The following is a 13445-nucleotide window of genomic DNA, read 5'->3' on the forward strand; positions in this document are numbered from 1 at the left end:
GGGAAGCTACGAAGGCGCGGTATAGGCAGGGACCTTAGTCGATAGCCCACAGCGGATAGCAGAAGGGGTAGCGAACGGCCTCGCGACTGTCTTGTAGAAGTGGCATGACCGTGTTCCTCAGGTAGCGCTGACTGTTGTCATGGTGTCGTGTGTTGTTTGGACGGCGCGCAGGTTTTGGTGGGGAGAGTGGAACGGCAAGGGCGTCCCAGCTGGCAAGGGTCTGTCACCGTCTCATAGCAAGTGCATACCAACAATGACTGGCCAGACTCATCATTATTTTCAGGTGCTCTACCTAGGCAGTCTCCAGGCTATCAGTAAACCGGATCCATGCACAGTTTCATCCCCCTCCCGCCTCATACAAGAAAAACCTGAACAGGTCTGCAGACTACATCAAGACAAAAACTTGCAAAATAGGTGACCCAACGTCAACGTAGACTCCAGGCTGTTCAGGGTTTTCCTAAGTTGGCGTGCTCTTGTCTCCTACAAGTGGCTCTTGACCAACATACCACCCTCCCAGACCTCGCCCTTCTCCAGCCTCTGCCAGCCGTCCACGGCACCGATCTCGACGCAGACCATGTTCTTGTAGCCGTCGTCTGGTGAGAAGTCGCCCATGGCCTTTGCCTTCTCGATCCACGGGTTCCACGTCACGGTGTCCTTGACGTTGTCGCGGATGACGTCAAAGCGAGGCTTGCCGTCTTCGGTGATCGATGTGGTGTCCTGCTTGATGTCCTTGTAGACGCGATCTGTCTCGCCGGTGATCTTGAGTTGGTTGTCGCTCTGGGTGTGGGTAGAGGCGTTGAGGACCTTGTCGACGTACTCGGTGCCAGACAGGCCGGTGATGGCGATCTTGGACACGTCCTGAATCCTGAAGTAGGTGTGGAGCAGGAACTGGAACTCGAAGCTCTCCTCGCCCTCGTTGCGGACAGTGAGAACGGCCTGTAGGCTGTCCTTGCTCAGTGTGACGCTGTATACGAGGCCAAAGTCCAGTGGCCATGCCTTGCGCGACTCCTCGCTGAGCGACTGGCGGTCGAGGCCAAAGTCGAGCTTGACCGAGTTGGAGTCGAGAGCATCCTCCGCAGTCGACTTGCCCATGTACTCCCAGCGCGATCCACGCGCGAAACCGTGTTGTGGAAGCGACGAAGTGGCGTGGCCCTCCTTGGGAGGAGGACCGAAGACGGGGAACACAACGGGAATGCCACCGCGTACGGGCTTCTTGCCAGTCAGATCAGCCGCATCGCTCAACCAGAGGTTCTCAGTCTTTCCGCCGCTGCTCTTCCAGCTAGTAACAGTGGCTCCAAAGAGCAGCACCTCGACGCTCTCGCCAGACGGCAGTCTCGCGACGACCTTCTGGCTGCCACCCTCTCCGACAATGTCGACCTGGGGGCCGGGTGCAGACGCGGTAGGCGCGTTCAGCGCTGATGGGCGGTTCGCACGGTCGACCATGATGACGATGTGTTGTTGCTGTAGCTCGAGGTGATGGTGGGGTATCTATTGTATAACTCGAAGCGGCTTGTTTGCGGGTTTGATTGATTGCTCGAGCTGCAATTGGGAATTAGATGGTGGAATGGCAGGAAATCAATTGGGGACAGCTCACACTAATGGCAGCAGGCGGTATGGAGCTACTTGGTCTAGAAGGGAGGTGCTCGCAACGAGAGCCCTGGGGTGAGGGGCAACAGCTCATTGCCCCACCAACACCTGCCAGCATCCACGCATCACCCACCACCACTGAAACACATAGCTTGTTTCACCTCGACTCTCTTACAGCCCGCTTAGCTGCTCCGTCTGAACATTATTGGGTCTTCCGCCCTCTCGGTGCATATACTTCCATGCCGGCGATGCAGATCCAACAGAAAGGTGCATCTTCGCCTGCATATCTGGCGAACAACGGCCCGCGGTGCCCGGTTTGCCGGTAAAAGCTGGTGAACATTATGGCCTTGCTCCTTCACCTGTACATCCGAATATAGCCTGAAGACATCTAAGTTCTCGCCTGACGGCAAGAAAAGACTGCCCAGTCCCAACATGTACCCCGTTTCAGGTGAACTTCGAGGCCTCAATGTTCCGTTTAGGCTCATTCCGGTCGGCCATGAGATGGATATACATACGATGCTACCCTTGGCTTATTGGCAGAGGCGTCAAACTGTATCGACGTTATGACAATTGCGCGGGATTCTCCTGTCGTTCGTGTCGATATCGTCACAACAAGTGAGCGTAACCTTAATACGTCTGAACTCATTGTTCATTTGATTGACTTCATCATTTCAGAGGTAAAATACTACCTTCTATTACCTATGGTCTGTAGAGGTTCGGGGTAGCTCAACAGTCATCATTCGCAAGACCGCGATTATTAATGTGCAGCGAAAAGAACAAGAGCCCCCCAATTTCTGAGCTGCTGGATCTAAGTTTTTTTTCTGTAATTGCAAAAACAATCGTCAAGGGGTATTCAGCTCTACAAGGTTGGCGTCGGCCCGAGTAGCGTGCCATGGTTGCTGGGCCTAATTGGTGCGCCCAGCGGCATCCCCCACTTCAACACCACAGCTAAGCCACCGCTAACGACCCGTAGAGTCTAGACAGAGCTGAAAACGCGTGGCTGACGGATCACCCGCTTTGTGCTATATGAGATGATGCCCCGCTTCCCTAGCTCAAAATGCTGCACATCTCTGATCCCCCCGGCATAGACCCGCTAAGGTCGGGCACCTAGTGCGAACGATATACTTGAACGACTATTTAGAAGAGAAGGACAGAGTTGAACATGCTATCCAAAGGGGTCAGATGTTTCACCTACATCGCAGTGGATGGAGTCGAGGTTGAGTACACGGTACCAAAGGGCAATGTCAAAAGAGGTGATCAACACCAATTCCTCCACGACCATCTCGAAGTAGAGTCATCCAACCTACCCCATTTCAAGTTCATCGGAAACTTCGATTTCATCGTTCGCCAGGATGGCCGCGAGCTCACAAAACAATGGGTCGCAATCAACAGCATGACAGGCAAGTTGGAAGACGGGTCAATGGTCAACATGGAACAAACACCCAGTATCTTCGCCAACGACCTCATCATCACATACGGATTCTACGACGCCGGACCAGGTCTCGCCGAGCTACCAAAGCAACACCAGTGCTATGTCACCGTCACAAAGAACTACGAGAACTGGATGCGCGACGTCATTCCCCAAGGCTCAGACAAATCCAATCACCCCTTCCACAAAATGGTCCTCCCCTCCGCCCACGACATCGGCATGAACAACATGTCGAGCAGTCTCTCGCTCCTCAAAAACGCCGGCACAGGCATCATAAAAGAGGTCCTCGGCCGCAGTCTCCCCCACGCCCTCACCATCATCAACAAAGTCGGCGACGGCGCCATAAACCGGATCGCACCAGACATCATCCGCGCGCTAGCCATCACACAGAAAGACACCCTCGACACCATCCTCAAGATCGGGGCGCGTTACTTCGAGTTCCGACCCGCGAAATGCCACCGTCAGATGCAGAAAGTCAGTCCCCTGGATGATACATGGTATTTCCAACATGGCGCCATACCAGGGATGCCATATCGTGTGTTACTCGACCACATCACGCGTTTCCTAGTCGACCACAAAGACGAAATCATCGTTGTGCATAACCGGTGGGATGGCGTACCAGGCGACTGTCCCCGGCCTAACGACGACGAACTACGAGATGCGCTCAACGATATCCTGCGTGAGAAAGATCTTAAAGCGGGGAACCAGGAGGATATGATGCACAAAACCATCCACGACCTCCGCGAATCGAATACCCGCCTCATCATCCTAAAAGACTGCGGCCAAGCCTCAAACTACGATGACGCTGCAAATGCTACTCTAACTGGTGACTCGATGGTCGAGAAACTGTCTTCCATGTGTGAAGACCCACCTAGAGGCCACCCTGTTACACTGCTGCAGTGTCAGGCCACAGCAACGAATATCAGGGATGTGATTATTGCTAGTGTGCTTGATTCCGATGTTAGTACGAGCCCGATCTTAGCCACGAAACCCGTGTGTGATCATAAGATTCTGCCGTTACTAAAGGGGGATGTGGGGAGGAAGTTGATGGGGGAAGAGGGGGTTGTTGTGATACTTAATGACTTTTTTGATGGGGCGACGGCGGATGTGGCGGTGGGGTTGTGTAGGGAGAGGTTGGGGTAGATGCATGGGGTAGTTTGGCGAGGAGTGGGAGTTCACAGAGAAGGAAGCTCGGTATATTTATTACACTATAAGTATCAAGCTATGAGACCGGATCCATCCCAGACTTCATGGACACACCAGCACCCACAACTACGCACCCCCATGATCCCCCGGCGTAAAATCCGTCGTCCCCAAATCCCTATCCCCCTGCACCACAAACCCATGATCCTTCGTCAACCCATCCAAAAACCCATCCCCCACATTCAAATGATCCTTAACAATCTGCCTCGGCGTAATCCCCAACCACTGATTAACACTAATATCGCTATACTGACTACTCTGCAACACCTCCAAATAAACCAGTGTCTCGTTCCCCGTATTCTCAAGATAATGCGGATTAGGCACAGGCACGTACCCGACATCACCAGCCGTAAAGTCGAATGTGCGAGATGCGGCTGGTGCTTCGTAGACGGTGAGGCGGGCGGAGCCGGCGATGAAGTACGACCATTCGTCTGAGGTGGTGTGCCAGTGCATTTCGCGCATGGCGCCGGGTTCGACGGTGATGAGGGCGGCGGAGAAGGTGGATGCGATGGGGAAGGTGGAGGGGTCGAGGATCTTGATGGTGCCGCCGGGGACGCGGGCGGGGGCTTGTTGGCTCCAGTGGTAGGAATATGCGCCTTCTTTTGGTATCAAGCCCGCGGGGCCCGTTACGTTCTGCTCTGAGATGTTCTTTGGCGCGGGGGTACCGGGGAAGATCCACAACTGTTCCTGGGGCATGTTCTGCACTGTTTTGACACTCGTGCGAAAGTTCTTGGCTACCACGGACTCTGGGTTCCGCAGCATGAGCTCGGAGAGGAGGAAGGTGTTTTCTTCGCTGAAGGAGCCGTCGTTGAAGATGAGCAGGAATTCGCAGCCGTTTTCGAAGGCTTGGATGGAGTGCGGGATGCCGGGCGGGAAGAACCACACGTCGCCTTCTTGGACGTCGTCGACGAAGGTTTGGCCTGCTTCGTTCATGGAGGCGATACGCACGCTACCGTTTAACCTGGGGATGTTTGGTTAGCTTTGTTGGGGCAGGGAAGGGGGAGAGATGTACATGTATGCCCATTCTCCTTGCTTGTGCCAGTGGAGCTCGCGGTAGGCATGGGGGCTTAGTCGCATGTTTGTTCCGGCCATTGCGACGGAAGAGGGCAGTTGATCGGTGTTTTGCGATCGTGCCCATCCTGCGCCTGCAAGGCCGTGGCGGTTATGGCTAAGACCGAATGGCCATTTTGCGTTGCTTACCTCTCCCATATCGGAGCCGGGAGGAGCGTAGATGTCGCTATTTAGACGATCATATGCTGGAGTACTGCATCAACGTATCAGCCACAGCACAGTCTATGGGCATGTCCATGAACTTACCGTGGACCAGGTTCAGTCGGTCCTGTAGTACCTCCGCGGATCGGCTGCGGGTTCTTCACATTCGTGAGATCAATATACAATCCCAAATCCTCGTCTTCTGACTGCCCAGGTGCGAGCTCGAAGTCCTCAGGTGGGATGACTGTAGACTTCATGTCGACTGGGTTGGAAGGGTTGTACCCTTGTAAGTCATCCGAACCGCGCAACGAGCCTGATGCCGATGACGGTAGTGGCATGTTCAGGACTTGCGAGGGATCGACAGGGCCTGGCACCGATGAGCCGCCAGAGACTCCTGACGCCTGAGGTGCTGGTGCGGGTAGGCCATTGGCAAGACCTGCCAGGGAGTAGAGGAACGCGGCGGATGAGGAATAGAGCATTTTGGAAAGGAATTGCTCGTTGCAGTGCCAACTCACCGTGCAACTGCAGAATAGATAGACGGCTTAGCCTCCTTTTTATACACAACTGGGCGACAGTAAAATCGTACCACCCCAATGCCTTCACCACTGACTCCACCAGGCATACGTCACCTAAAGCGACATCATGACTATTGAGAATACTAAGGTGACGGGTACGCAGCCCTGGCATGCATGCGGCGATGAACGGTATGGTGCATGGAATATTCGATCAAGCTTACCCATTCTGGCTATATTGTCTTGTCTATAGCTGGGGTTGTAGCTTTTCCGGGGGATGCTCACCAACTGCCGTCGGCCTAGTGGTTCGAGGCTGACTGAAGATTGGCTGCGGAGCATGAGGCTGACCACGAGTTCACGACAGGGGTCTGATTTGCTCGGATCTTGAATTACTCCCATCTTGTTGATCGTGACGGTGGTGACCGCGTAATGCTCTCAGTCTTGCATCATTGTTTTTCTCCGGAGACGAACTCGGTACCTACCTAGGCATTGTGGTTTGTGGTTTTGAAAAACTCGAAGTAGATGCTTTCTTTGCTCTCCGAACTTGAACCTTTGAGCAATGGTGACTTTGCAGCCACCGGCGAGCTTCTGAGCTGACTGCGTTAGCTTACTCACAGTTCATCCTTAGTAGTCTGATCTGCTATTCCCGAAGCGCTTCCATGCACACCGCGCGTTTTTGATGTAGTGCCGGAACGAGCCGGGACCAAAGTCCATCGCGGGAGGCAACAAGGACCTGTGATGAGACCTCAATATTGACCAACAGTGTAGCTGAAAATGGAGGCAGTTGTGGCAGTAGGACTTGACTCTGCAGTCCACAACACAGGGTGGCTGCGTATATGTGATGGACCCCATTACGGAGAGGGGCGAAAGCATACGGATGATGAATAGTTACCGACACTCACACCCGTACTGAGTGGAGACGAGATGGCGTGTCAAGCTTTGCGGAGAAGGCTTGATTTGTGGCTACGGGTAAGCAGCGGAATCAAGCTACGTCATCACGTGGCTCATTCCGGCTAGCGCGACACTCAGCTCTCGTCCCAAACCTCAGTCACGACAACTCTGTCTTCACTCCGGTCCGCATGCAAATGCACTCACAACAGCACAACCAGGAAAACAGAGCGCCACACTTCCTTAGCGAATTTAACTTTCGTGTTCTATTGCCTAGTATCTTCGGGACTTCGCGATTTCCAGCCAACGCGTCTCGATCGCGTCGTCCATCACACTGTCACATCTCCAATCTCCTCCGTCTAACCAGGTACTTATATATACATGTTCGATATAGCACACGTCTCGCGATACTACATCTTGCTCGAAGCAGAGCTTAGCCCGCATCCGAACCTCCAGCTCTGAGTCCTGCCCCTCACGAGCTCAGCGCCGACAGCGCGAACACGCCTCCTCTCCCACCCTTCGTCTAGGCCTCCCACAGTCTTATTCGGATACATCTTGCGCTGGGAAAGTGCAGTGGCTAATTTCGACGCGCGTGTGGGCCAATACTAGCGGATACTCCTTGTCCCTTTTTAGGGGCGGAGCATGGAATTAGCCTTGGTGACGGGCAGATGCAGTAAATGCATCAACCAGTTCTCGGCATCATTTCTCGGTCGCGAAAGGACCGTATGATCGCGGACAGCGGTCTCCTGCTGTTCGCGATTTTGTTCACGGCTCACCTCGGGGTTCGATGAGCGTACCCAGACGCGTCCCTGGATAGGGACAAGACCGGGTGCATTATTTTGTATCAGGTTACAGGGCATGCCTGATTCTTGATCACAAAGTTCATCCTCAACTGCCGAATAGTCGGCGAGAATGCCAGGCGGAACTTGGATGCTAGACTTGATAGCACCCATGAAGGCCTTTTTCTTCAAGAATGCCTTGAGAAATTTAGGAGAAGGTGTACCAACCTTCTTCTTCTTCATTAGGAACGCCTTAAGGAACTTAGGAGAAGGCGCATTGCCTACCGCGTCAGCGGCATCATCTACTTCCTCGCCGCGAGTTCCCTTAATATGCTCTATAAGACCTCTTGGCACATGAGCTGCGGCGTTAGATACACAAGCGTTGTCTTTGGCCATTACTTGAGCCGCTGGAATGCTGCCGGGCGTACGCTGAACTCGTGGAATCTCGCCAGCAGGAGAAGTCTTGCTTTTCAGCTCAACAGCCGAATCGCGGCGTTTCCGCTCCAGCGCAGCTAAAGTTGGGACACGGCGCCCCGCAAGTAGGGGGCGTGCAAATTCTTCTGGCTCTTCGTGTGCTTCACAGCCTGGTTCGCGGCTGTCCTGGTAATCCACGAGCGCATCTTCAGCCTCGCGACATTCCTCGTCGAAGTCGTCGTGTGCGATGATGTTGGCAACCGAGAGACGCCACAGCCGAATCCAGCACTCAGACTTTGCCGTCCAATCCACCGGGCTCTCATGAAGTTCGTCGTAGAATCGATGTCCTTCAGGAACGTTTTCGGGCTTAGCACGCGATGCTGGGTATTCTGGCGAAGTACGGTTCAGAGTGGCATCGTCTTCCTCGGTCAAAAAGTATGCAGCTCGATTCGGGCGCCGCCGAGCGCGAATGTGCTTCATGTGATACCGGACAATAGCTTCAGTGCCGCGGATGCCCATCTTCTGCTCCCACCACAGCTTCTTCGCCTTCAGGTACTCCGGGTTGTCGCCAAAGTCGTCTTCGGGATTAAGTAGCCCCTGATCGCGTAGTGCCTCGGTGTCACACTCTTCTTCGTGGTACAAGTCATTCCACAGTCCAACGATCATGCTTTCTTCAAGACCTTGCCGATCTCCAAGGATACTGCCGGGCTCATACTCGTGGGAATCGGTTGCGACTAGTTGATCATAGCGTTCCGGTTCAGCGCGTAGCTTCTCCAGTCTATCCAGGGTACCTTGAACGAATCCATCGTTCTCGCCTGGAAAATCGTGAAGGTAATCCCACTTTGCTTTTGGTACATCGTCTAGTCGTAATCCTCCCTCAAAACAAGGCCGGTCGCAGTCAGGGATTGGTGTACTTCTGCGAATCTGCTCATCGTCGTTCTGGTAATTCGCGAGCTCGCGGGCTGCTTCGATGCCCTTTTGGCAAGGGGAAAACGCCATCGGGTCGGCCGGCATGTCTTTGCGCACTTTCATCGTCTCGTAGATGATCTTGCGCTGAGTACCGGAGCGAACTAGTCCAACAATGACCTGTCCTTCTCCAAGAGGCAAAGGAATTTCGTCGAAGTCTTCGTTCCACACCGCTGGGAACTGCCGAGGATGCTCAGAACAACCAATGTTCAGGCGAGGCTCTTCCTCATCCACAACAGATTCGAGTTTCCTTGCGAGAAGATGCAGGTGTGGCTTGTGTTTGGACACATCGCATGCTAGGTCCAAGAAGTGCTGTTGAACCTCGTCGCTGACTTTGTCACCATGGAAAGCTGGATGGCCCGTCTGGTGTTTCGTATACGCATCATGGAACAATGCCATGATCATTTGGCCACCATCGGGTATCTCGGCACTAAAGTAAGCGAGGGTGTATGCAATGATAGCCAGTTCTTCGCATTCAACGCCCATTTCTTCGAGAATCCCGTGGGTATACTTGTAGTCTTCGTACTCACCCTCATAGTCGAAACTGGAGCTTACAGATGATGACGCCATGCGGCTCGCCGAGCCAAAGCCATGGTTGTCTGCCTTGGGATGGCTGACGAGTTCTTCTACTCCGCGGAACTTCGGACCCAGCGACTTGATATAAGCAGGGCACTCGCAGTCTTCGTCATCCTCGTCTTCAACCATCTCAACATGGAGCTTCGAAGTCGCGGAGGTACGCAGTACGCTTTCGATGTTTGCAGATGTTGAGGACGTATCCGCGGCAGACGACGGTGATGTGACCATTATAATGGGTGGGAAGAGCTTGTCGAGTGACTGCATGGTTTGACTGCAGTGATTTAGCATTTGGTCTGCATTGAACGCATCAGATGAAACTAACCTGGCAATGCCTGATATCCTGGCAATCTGCACAATGGGGTCTTCCTTTGTCGCAGCCGGTGTAAAGGTAAGCAGACGGTTGAGAAACCTGTGGGTGCACTTCGCCTGGGCCAGCGCTTGCGGCAATAGTATAAGGGGGCGGTTGAGACTGATGCCGGCGGAGCGGATAGCCCAACTACGCGGCTGAGGCCCTTTTGGTGTGAATGCAGTGAGTTTCAGGCGAGTGTACTTGGTGCTGTGAGTTGATGTGGGTTGAAATAAAGGGTGTGGTGTAGTGGTGATGAGGTAAACTCTGCAGCTCGACCGTGGACATATATACCGAGCGAGGGTTGAGTCGCAAAGGCGCAACCAGGAGCCACGCTAGGGATAGCTCCGGGAGCAGCACAGACTATGGTGAATGAACGACTCGGGGCATCCAAATGGGCAGTGCTGCTCGCGAGAACCCGACATTATCGTCCAGTGAAAGCAACTGCTCGCACAGCCTAAGCATAGTTGCGAAGTGGATCGAACTATTCACAGCGATGGGGCATTATTTAGTATATAAGTGAATTGAAGCCAATAAGACTGATGGCTTGCGAGTTTGGTATACGCATTATATGGCTAACATACAAGTGGGATATGCGCATTATATGGCTAATATGAGCAAACAGAGATGGTGTTGATAGAACAGCAAACCGGGTATCAAACGCCGAACAAATCAAGAGGAATGAGTGCATTCGAGACCGTCCACGATCTCGATCAAAACAGCGGATAAAGGAAAGCCATGGGTGATAATAGTACAAACTCGCTCCCAGAACGGGCAAGTTCAAAGGCTCATTCCCAGTTGGCGCGCTGCATCGCAGCCTCGAAATCTGGGTTAATGGGGAAGTTGGCATAATGCTGTCGGCCTGCAGGTTTGAGGTCAGCCGGAGATCTAACAAGAGGACCAAGAAAGAACATACCGGGTGGATGAATAGTAGCGCGCGCAGCACCAGCGATCAAGGCTTTTGCCCGCCTAGACTGCACATTTTGTGCCAAGTCATGGCCCTGGTGTTGCTCTTGAACAGAGCCTACTGTCGGATGATGTGCGGCGTCGAGCTGTCCTCGCATGCCGTGCGGCGCAGCCAGAGCATAGCAATGCTCTAGACACTCCTGGCATCGAGTAACAATGTGGCCGTGCGGAAAGCAGTGCGTACAGCCGATCTGACTCGTGTTCATCATCCTGCTCGCCATCGTCTGAGGCGTAAACTCAAGCTGATGCAAGCGACCGTGCTCACATCGAGGGGCGAGCAGACGGTAGGGAATCTCCGAGAAACCAATAGTAGTCTGGAAGCCAGGAGGGTAAGACGAGGATGTAATTCCTGGAGCAGGAAGTAAACCACCAGGATGGCTGATGCGCTCGTTGATGTCCTCGGCTGATGTGTCGACTAGAACGAAGATGTTCTTGGTGATCGTCTTGTGTAGCTCGCAGTTCTGGACAATCTTCTGGGAACGAGGCGGTGTCGCATGCTCGGGATAATCCGGGAACTGAACCAGGTCAGCCATGGCATCGTGAAGCTCACTACCGTCGAGGACTTCGATCGGGAAGGCCGATTCAAAGCCCTTCATTTCCTTGTAGTTATGCTCCTTTTCGTCGCGGTAGCTACCGAGCGTCGACATCGCGACCTGTCCGCATGGACACTCGTGGAAAGCATTTGGATCAAGTAGGTCGCCTTGGTCAATATCTTCCATCCAATCAGGAATCTGCTCGTAGCTTTCGAGCAAGGCGTGCTCTGACTTGTCCTTCGTGGCTTCACGAATGAATGAGGGTTCGAAGTCGATGCTCCAGTTACGCATGTTGTAGTCTGCGATGCCTTCGTTGATCGCCATCTCTTCATATTCCGTGAGATATGGTCGGCAAGGGTGATCTAGTCCCACATAATGGCGTACATCAAGGTGACATGCAGGGGTGAATTTCCTCCGATTCCCCTCGATGATGCTCTTGATGTCTTGCAATGTCTTGATGGGCGCACCAGGCGCGACGACAGTACCGGGGCACATGATGTACCAACACTTTTCGAGTTCCTGGAGGAGGGCATTCTCGCCATTCTGTGCGCGCGTCTTGATGAGTGTGTCCAAAGACTGGGCTCCAATCGCGGCTTTCAGATCGTCGGAAAGATGCGGCGCCAAAGCCTGTAGTAGGAAGCGGATGTCCAGCGCATCTGCCTTGACAGGTCGTCCAAACCAGCCGTCCACATCCTCGTATGTCTGACCATCACCATCAATGAAGATAGGCTCAAGATGATTGGCTATGCGTTGGTCGTAAAGTCGACCACCCGGGACCCACTGATCAGTGTCGTTGAAGACAAGGTTGCCATGCTGACGCTGAAGTGCTGCTATCTGGTCACCGCTGGAGCAAGCAGCTTCGACAGCGTCTTCGTCTCCGATATTTTCGCACTGGGGTTCGGTAGTGTGGAACATCCCCGTAGGACCTTGAGCACTTGGTGCGACAGCGGTAACGAGAGGCAGATTCTCTTCGTTTCCAAGCGACGACATCCACTCGTCGCTGCCTGCAGACATATCCCGAAAGCTGGCTAACCACTGTGGCACTTTCGACTCTTCATGAGCGGTCTGTCGGTCGAGCATCATTGCCTCAATCAAGGGCAGGATGTATCCAGTAGTACAAACATCGCAAGACGCGTCATCGTCTATGATCGGCGCCGGCTGAGCTGACTGCTGTTGCTGCTCAAGTATCTGGAACCCACCGAACACCAACCATACCGGGCCGGCAAAGGGAACAAGAGTAAAGATGCTCTCAGCGGCAGATCGTACTATCCATAGTACAAAGAACGCGCAGGTCACGAAGACAGCGAACTTCTCAGCGAGCGATGCTTGGCCAGTAGCATTGACGGTGGTCGAGCATCCATCGACCTTGGCCCGCTGCTGGAGCCACTGAGGGCCCATGGTGGTCGAATGTTCGGCGTGAAACTCAGATCCAAGTACCTCAGGCTGTAAGGTATGGGGGCCGCGCGACTGGCAATCGTTCAAAGCTCGCACTTGGGACGAATCGGAAGCAGCGAATGAGCGGCGCGACATAGTCGGCGCCCGTGTACTTGGGGCGACGGATGTGTACGTAGTTGCAGACCAGTACGACATAGACGTTTGGATAGCCTGGCCTGCGTATCGTGCACGCTCACTGGGAAGAGTCAGGGGATATATCATATAGTCGGAAAAGGCAATCACTGACCTTGGATGAGCGGATGATGCGCGATCGTCGCTTGTGACCGCAGCAGCGGGCGCCATAGCGACTGCTGGTACCTTTGTGGCGTGGATACGGGCTCCGTATACCATACAGACAGCCTGTATGTCGATAGTGGAGATGGAACCGCCGCGCTTGTTAGCTGTGCAAAGCTGCAGTTACTGGTAGAGTAAATGCGCGCCTGCGAGAAGTGGTGGTGGCCCATCGCTCGGAGGCTGAAAGTACCCCTGGGTTAAGTAGATGGTAGTGTCAGCTGTAGCACGGACTACACAAGCTCCACACTAATCGTACCTGCGAGTGAATGCACGTGAATGGGCTTGTGCGACCATCACGCACGGGCT

The 13445-nt window shown here is 53.7% G+C and overlaps 5 protein-coding genes across 5 annotated transcripts; 1 reads left to right on the forward strand and 4 right to left on the reverse strand.

The window, feature by feature from the left end:
- Positions 1–480: 480 nt before the first annotated feature.
- On the reverse strand, positions 481–1443 carry J4E87_007956 (uncharacterized protein; the record flags this gene model as incomplete). Its single annotated transcript, XM_049379549.1, has 1 exon — positions 481–1443. The coding sequence occupies one exon, from the start codon at positions 1441–1443 to the stop codon at positions 481–483; it is 963 nt and encodes a 320-aa protein (XP_049230777.1).
- Positions 1444–2749: 1306 nt separating this feature from the next.
- Positions 2750–4159, forward strand: J4E87_007957 (uncharacterized protein; the record flags this gene model as incomplete). Its single annotated transcript, XM_049379550.1, has 1 exon — positions 2750–4159. One exon carries the CDS (start codon positions 2750–2752, stop codon positions 4157–4159), a length of 1410 nt encoding a protein of 469 aa, XP_049230778.1.
- Positions 4160–4288: 129 nt separating this feature from the next.
- On the reverse strand, positions 4289–5910 carry J4E87_007958 (uncharacterized protein; the record flags this gene model as incomplete). The annotated part of the gene is made up of 3 exons (XM_049379551.1): positions 4289–5180; positions 5232–5483; positions 5537–5910. The coding sequence occupies 3 exons, from the start codon at positions 5908–5910 to the stop codon at positions 4289–4291; spliced, it is 1518 nt and encodes a 505-aa protein (XP_049230779.1).
- A 1550-nt stretch (positions 5911–7460) lies between these two features.
- On the reverse strand, positions 7461–10200 carry J4E87_007959 (uncharacterized protein; the record flags this gene model as incomplete). Its single annotated transcript, XM_049379552.1, has 3 exons — positions 7461–9837; positions 9889–10115; positions 10192–10200. 3 exons carry the CDS (start codon positions 10198–10200, stop codon positions 7461–7463), a joined length of 2613 nt encoding a protein of 870 aa, XP_049230780.1.
- Positions 10201–10700: 500 nt separating this feature from the next.
- J4E87_007960 (uncharacterized protein) lies at positions 10701–13196 on the reverse strand (the record flags this gene model as incomplete). Its single annotated transcript, XM_049379553.1, has 1 exon — positions 10701–13196. One exon carries the CDS (start codon positions 13194–13196, stop codon positions 10701–10703), a length of 2496 nt encoding a protein of 831 aa, XP_049230781.1.
- Between the last annotated feature and the right edge of the window lie 249 nt (positions 13197–13445).

Source organism: Alternaria ethzedia (assembly GCF_023757985.1).
Source record: "Alternaria ethzedia strain BMP 0044 chromosome Unknown scaffold_23, whole genome shotgun sequence".
In the NCBI taxonomy this organism is placed as follows: Eukaryota; Fungi; Ascomycota; class Dothideomycetes; order Pleosporales; family Pleosporaceae; genus Alternaria; species Alternaria ethzedia.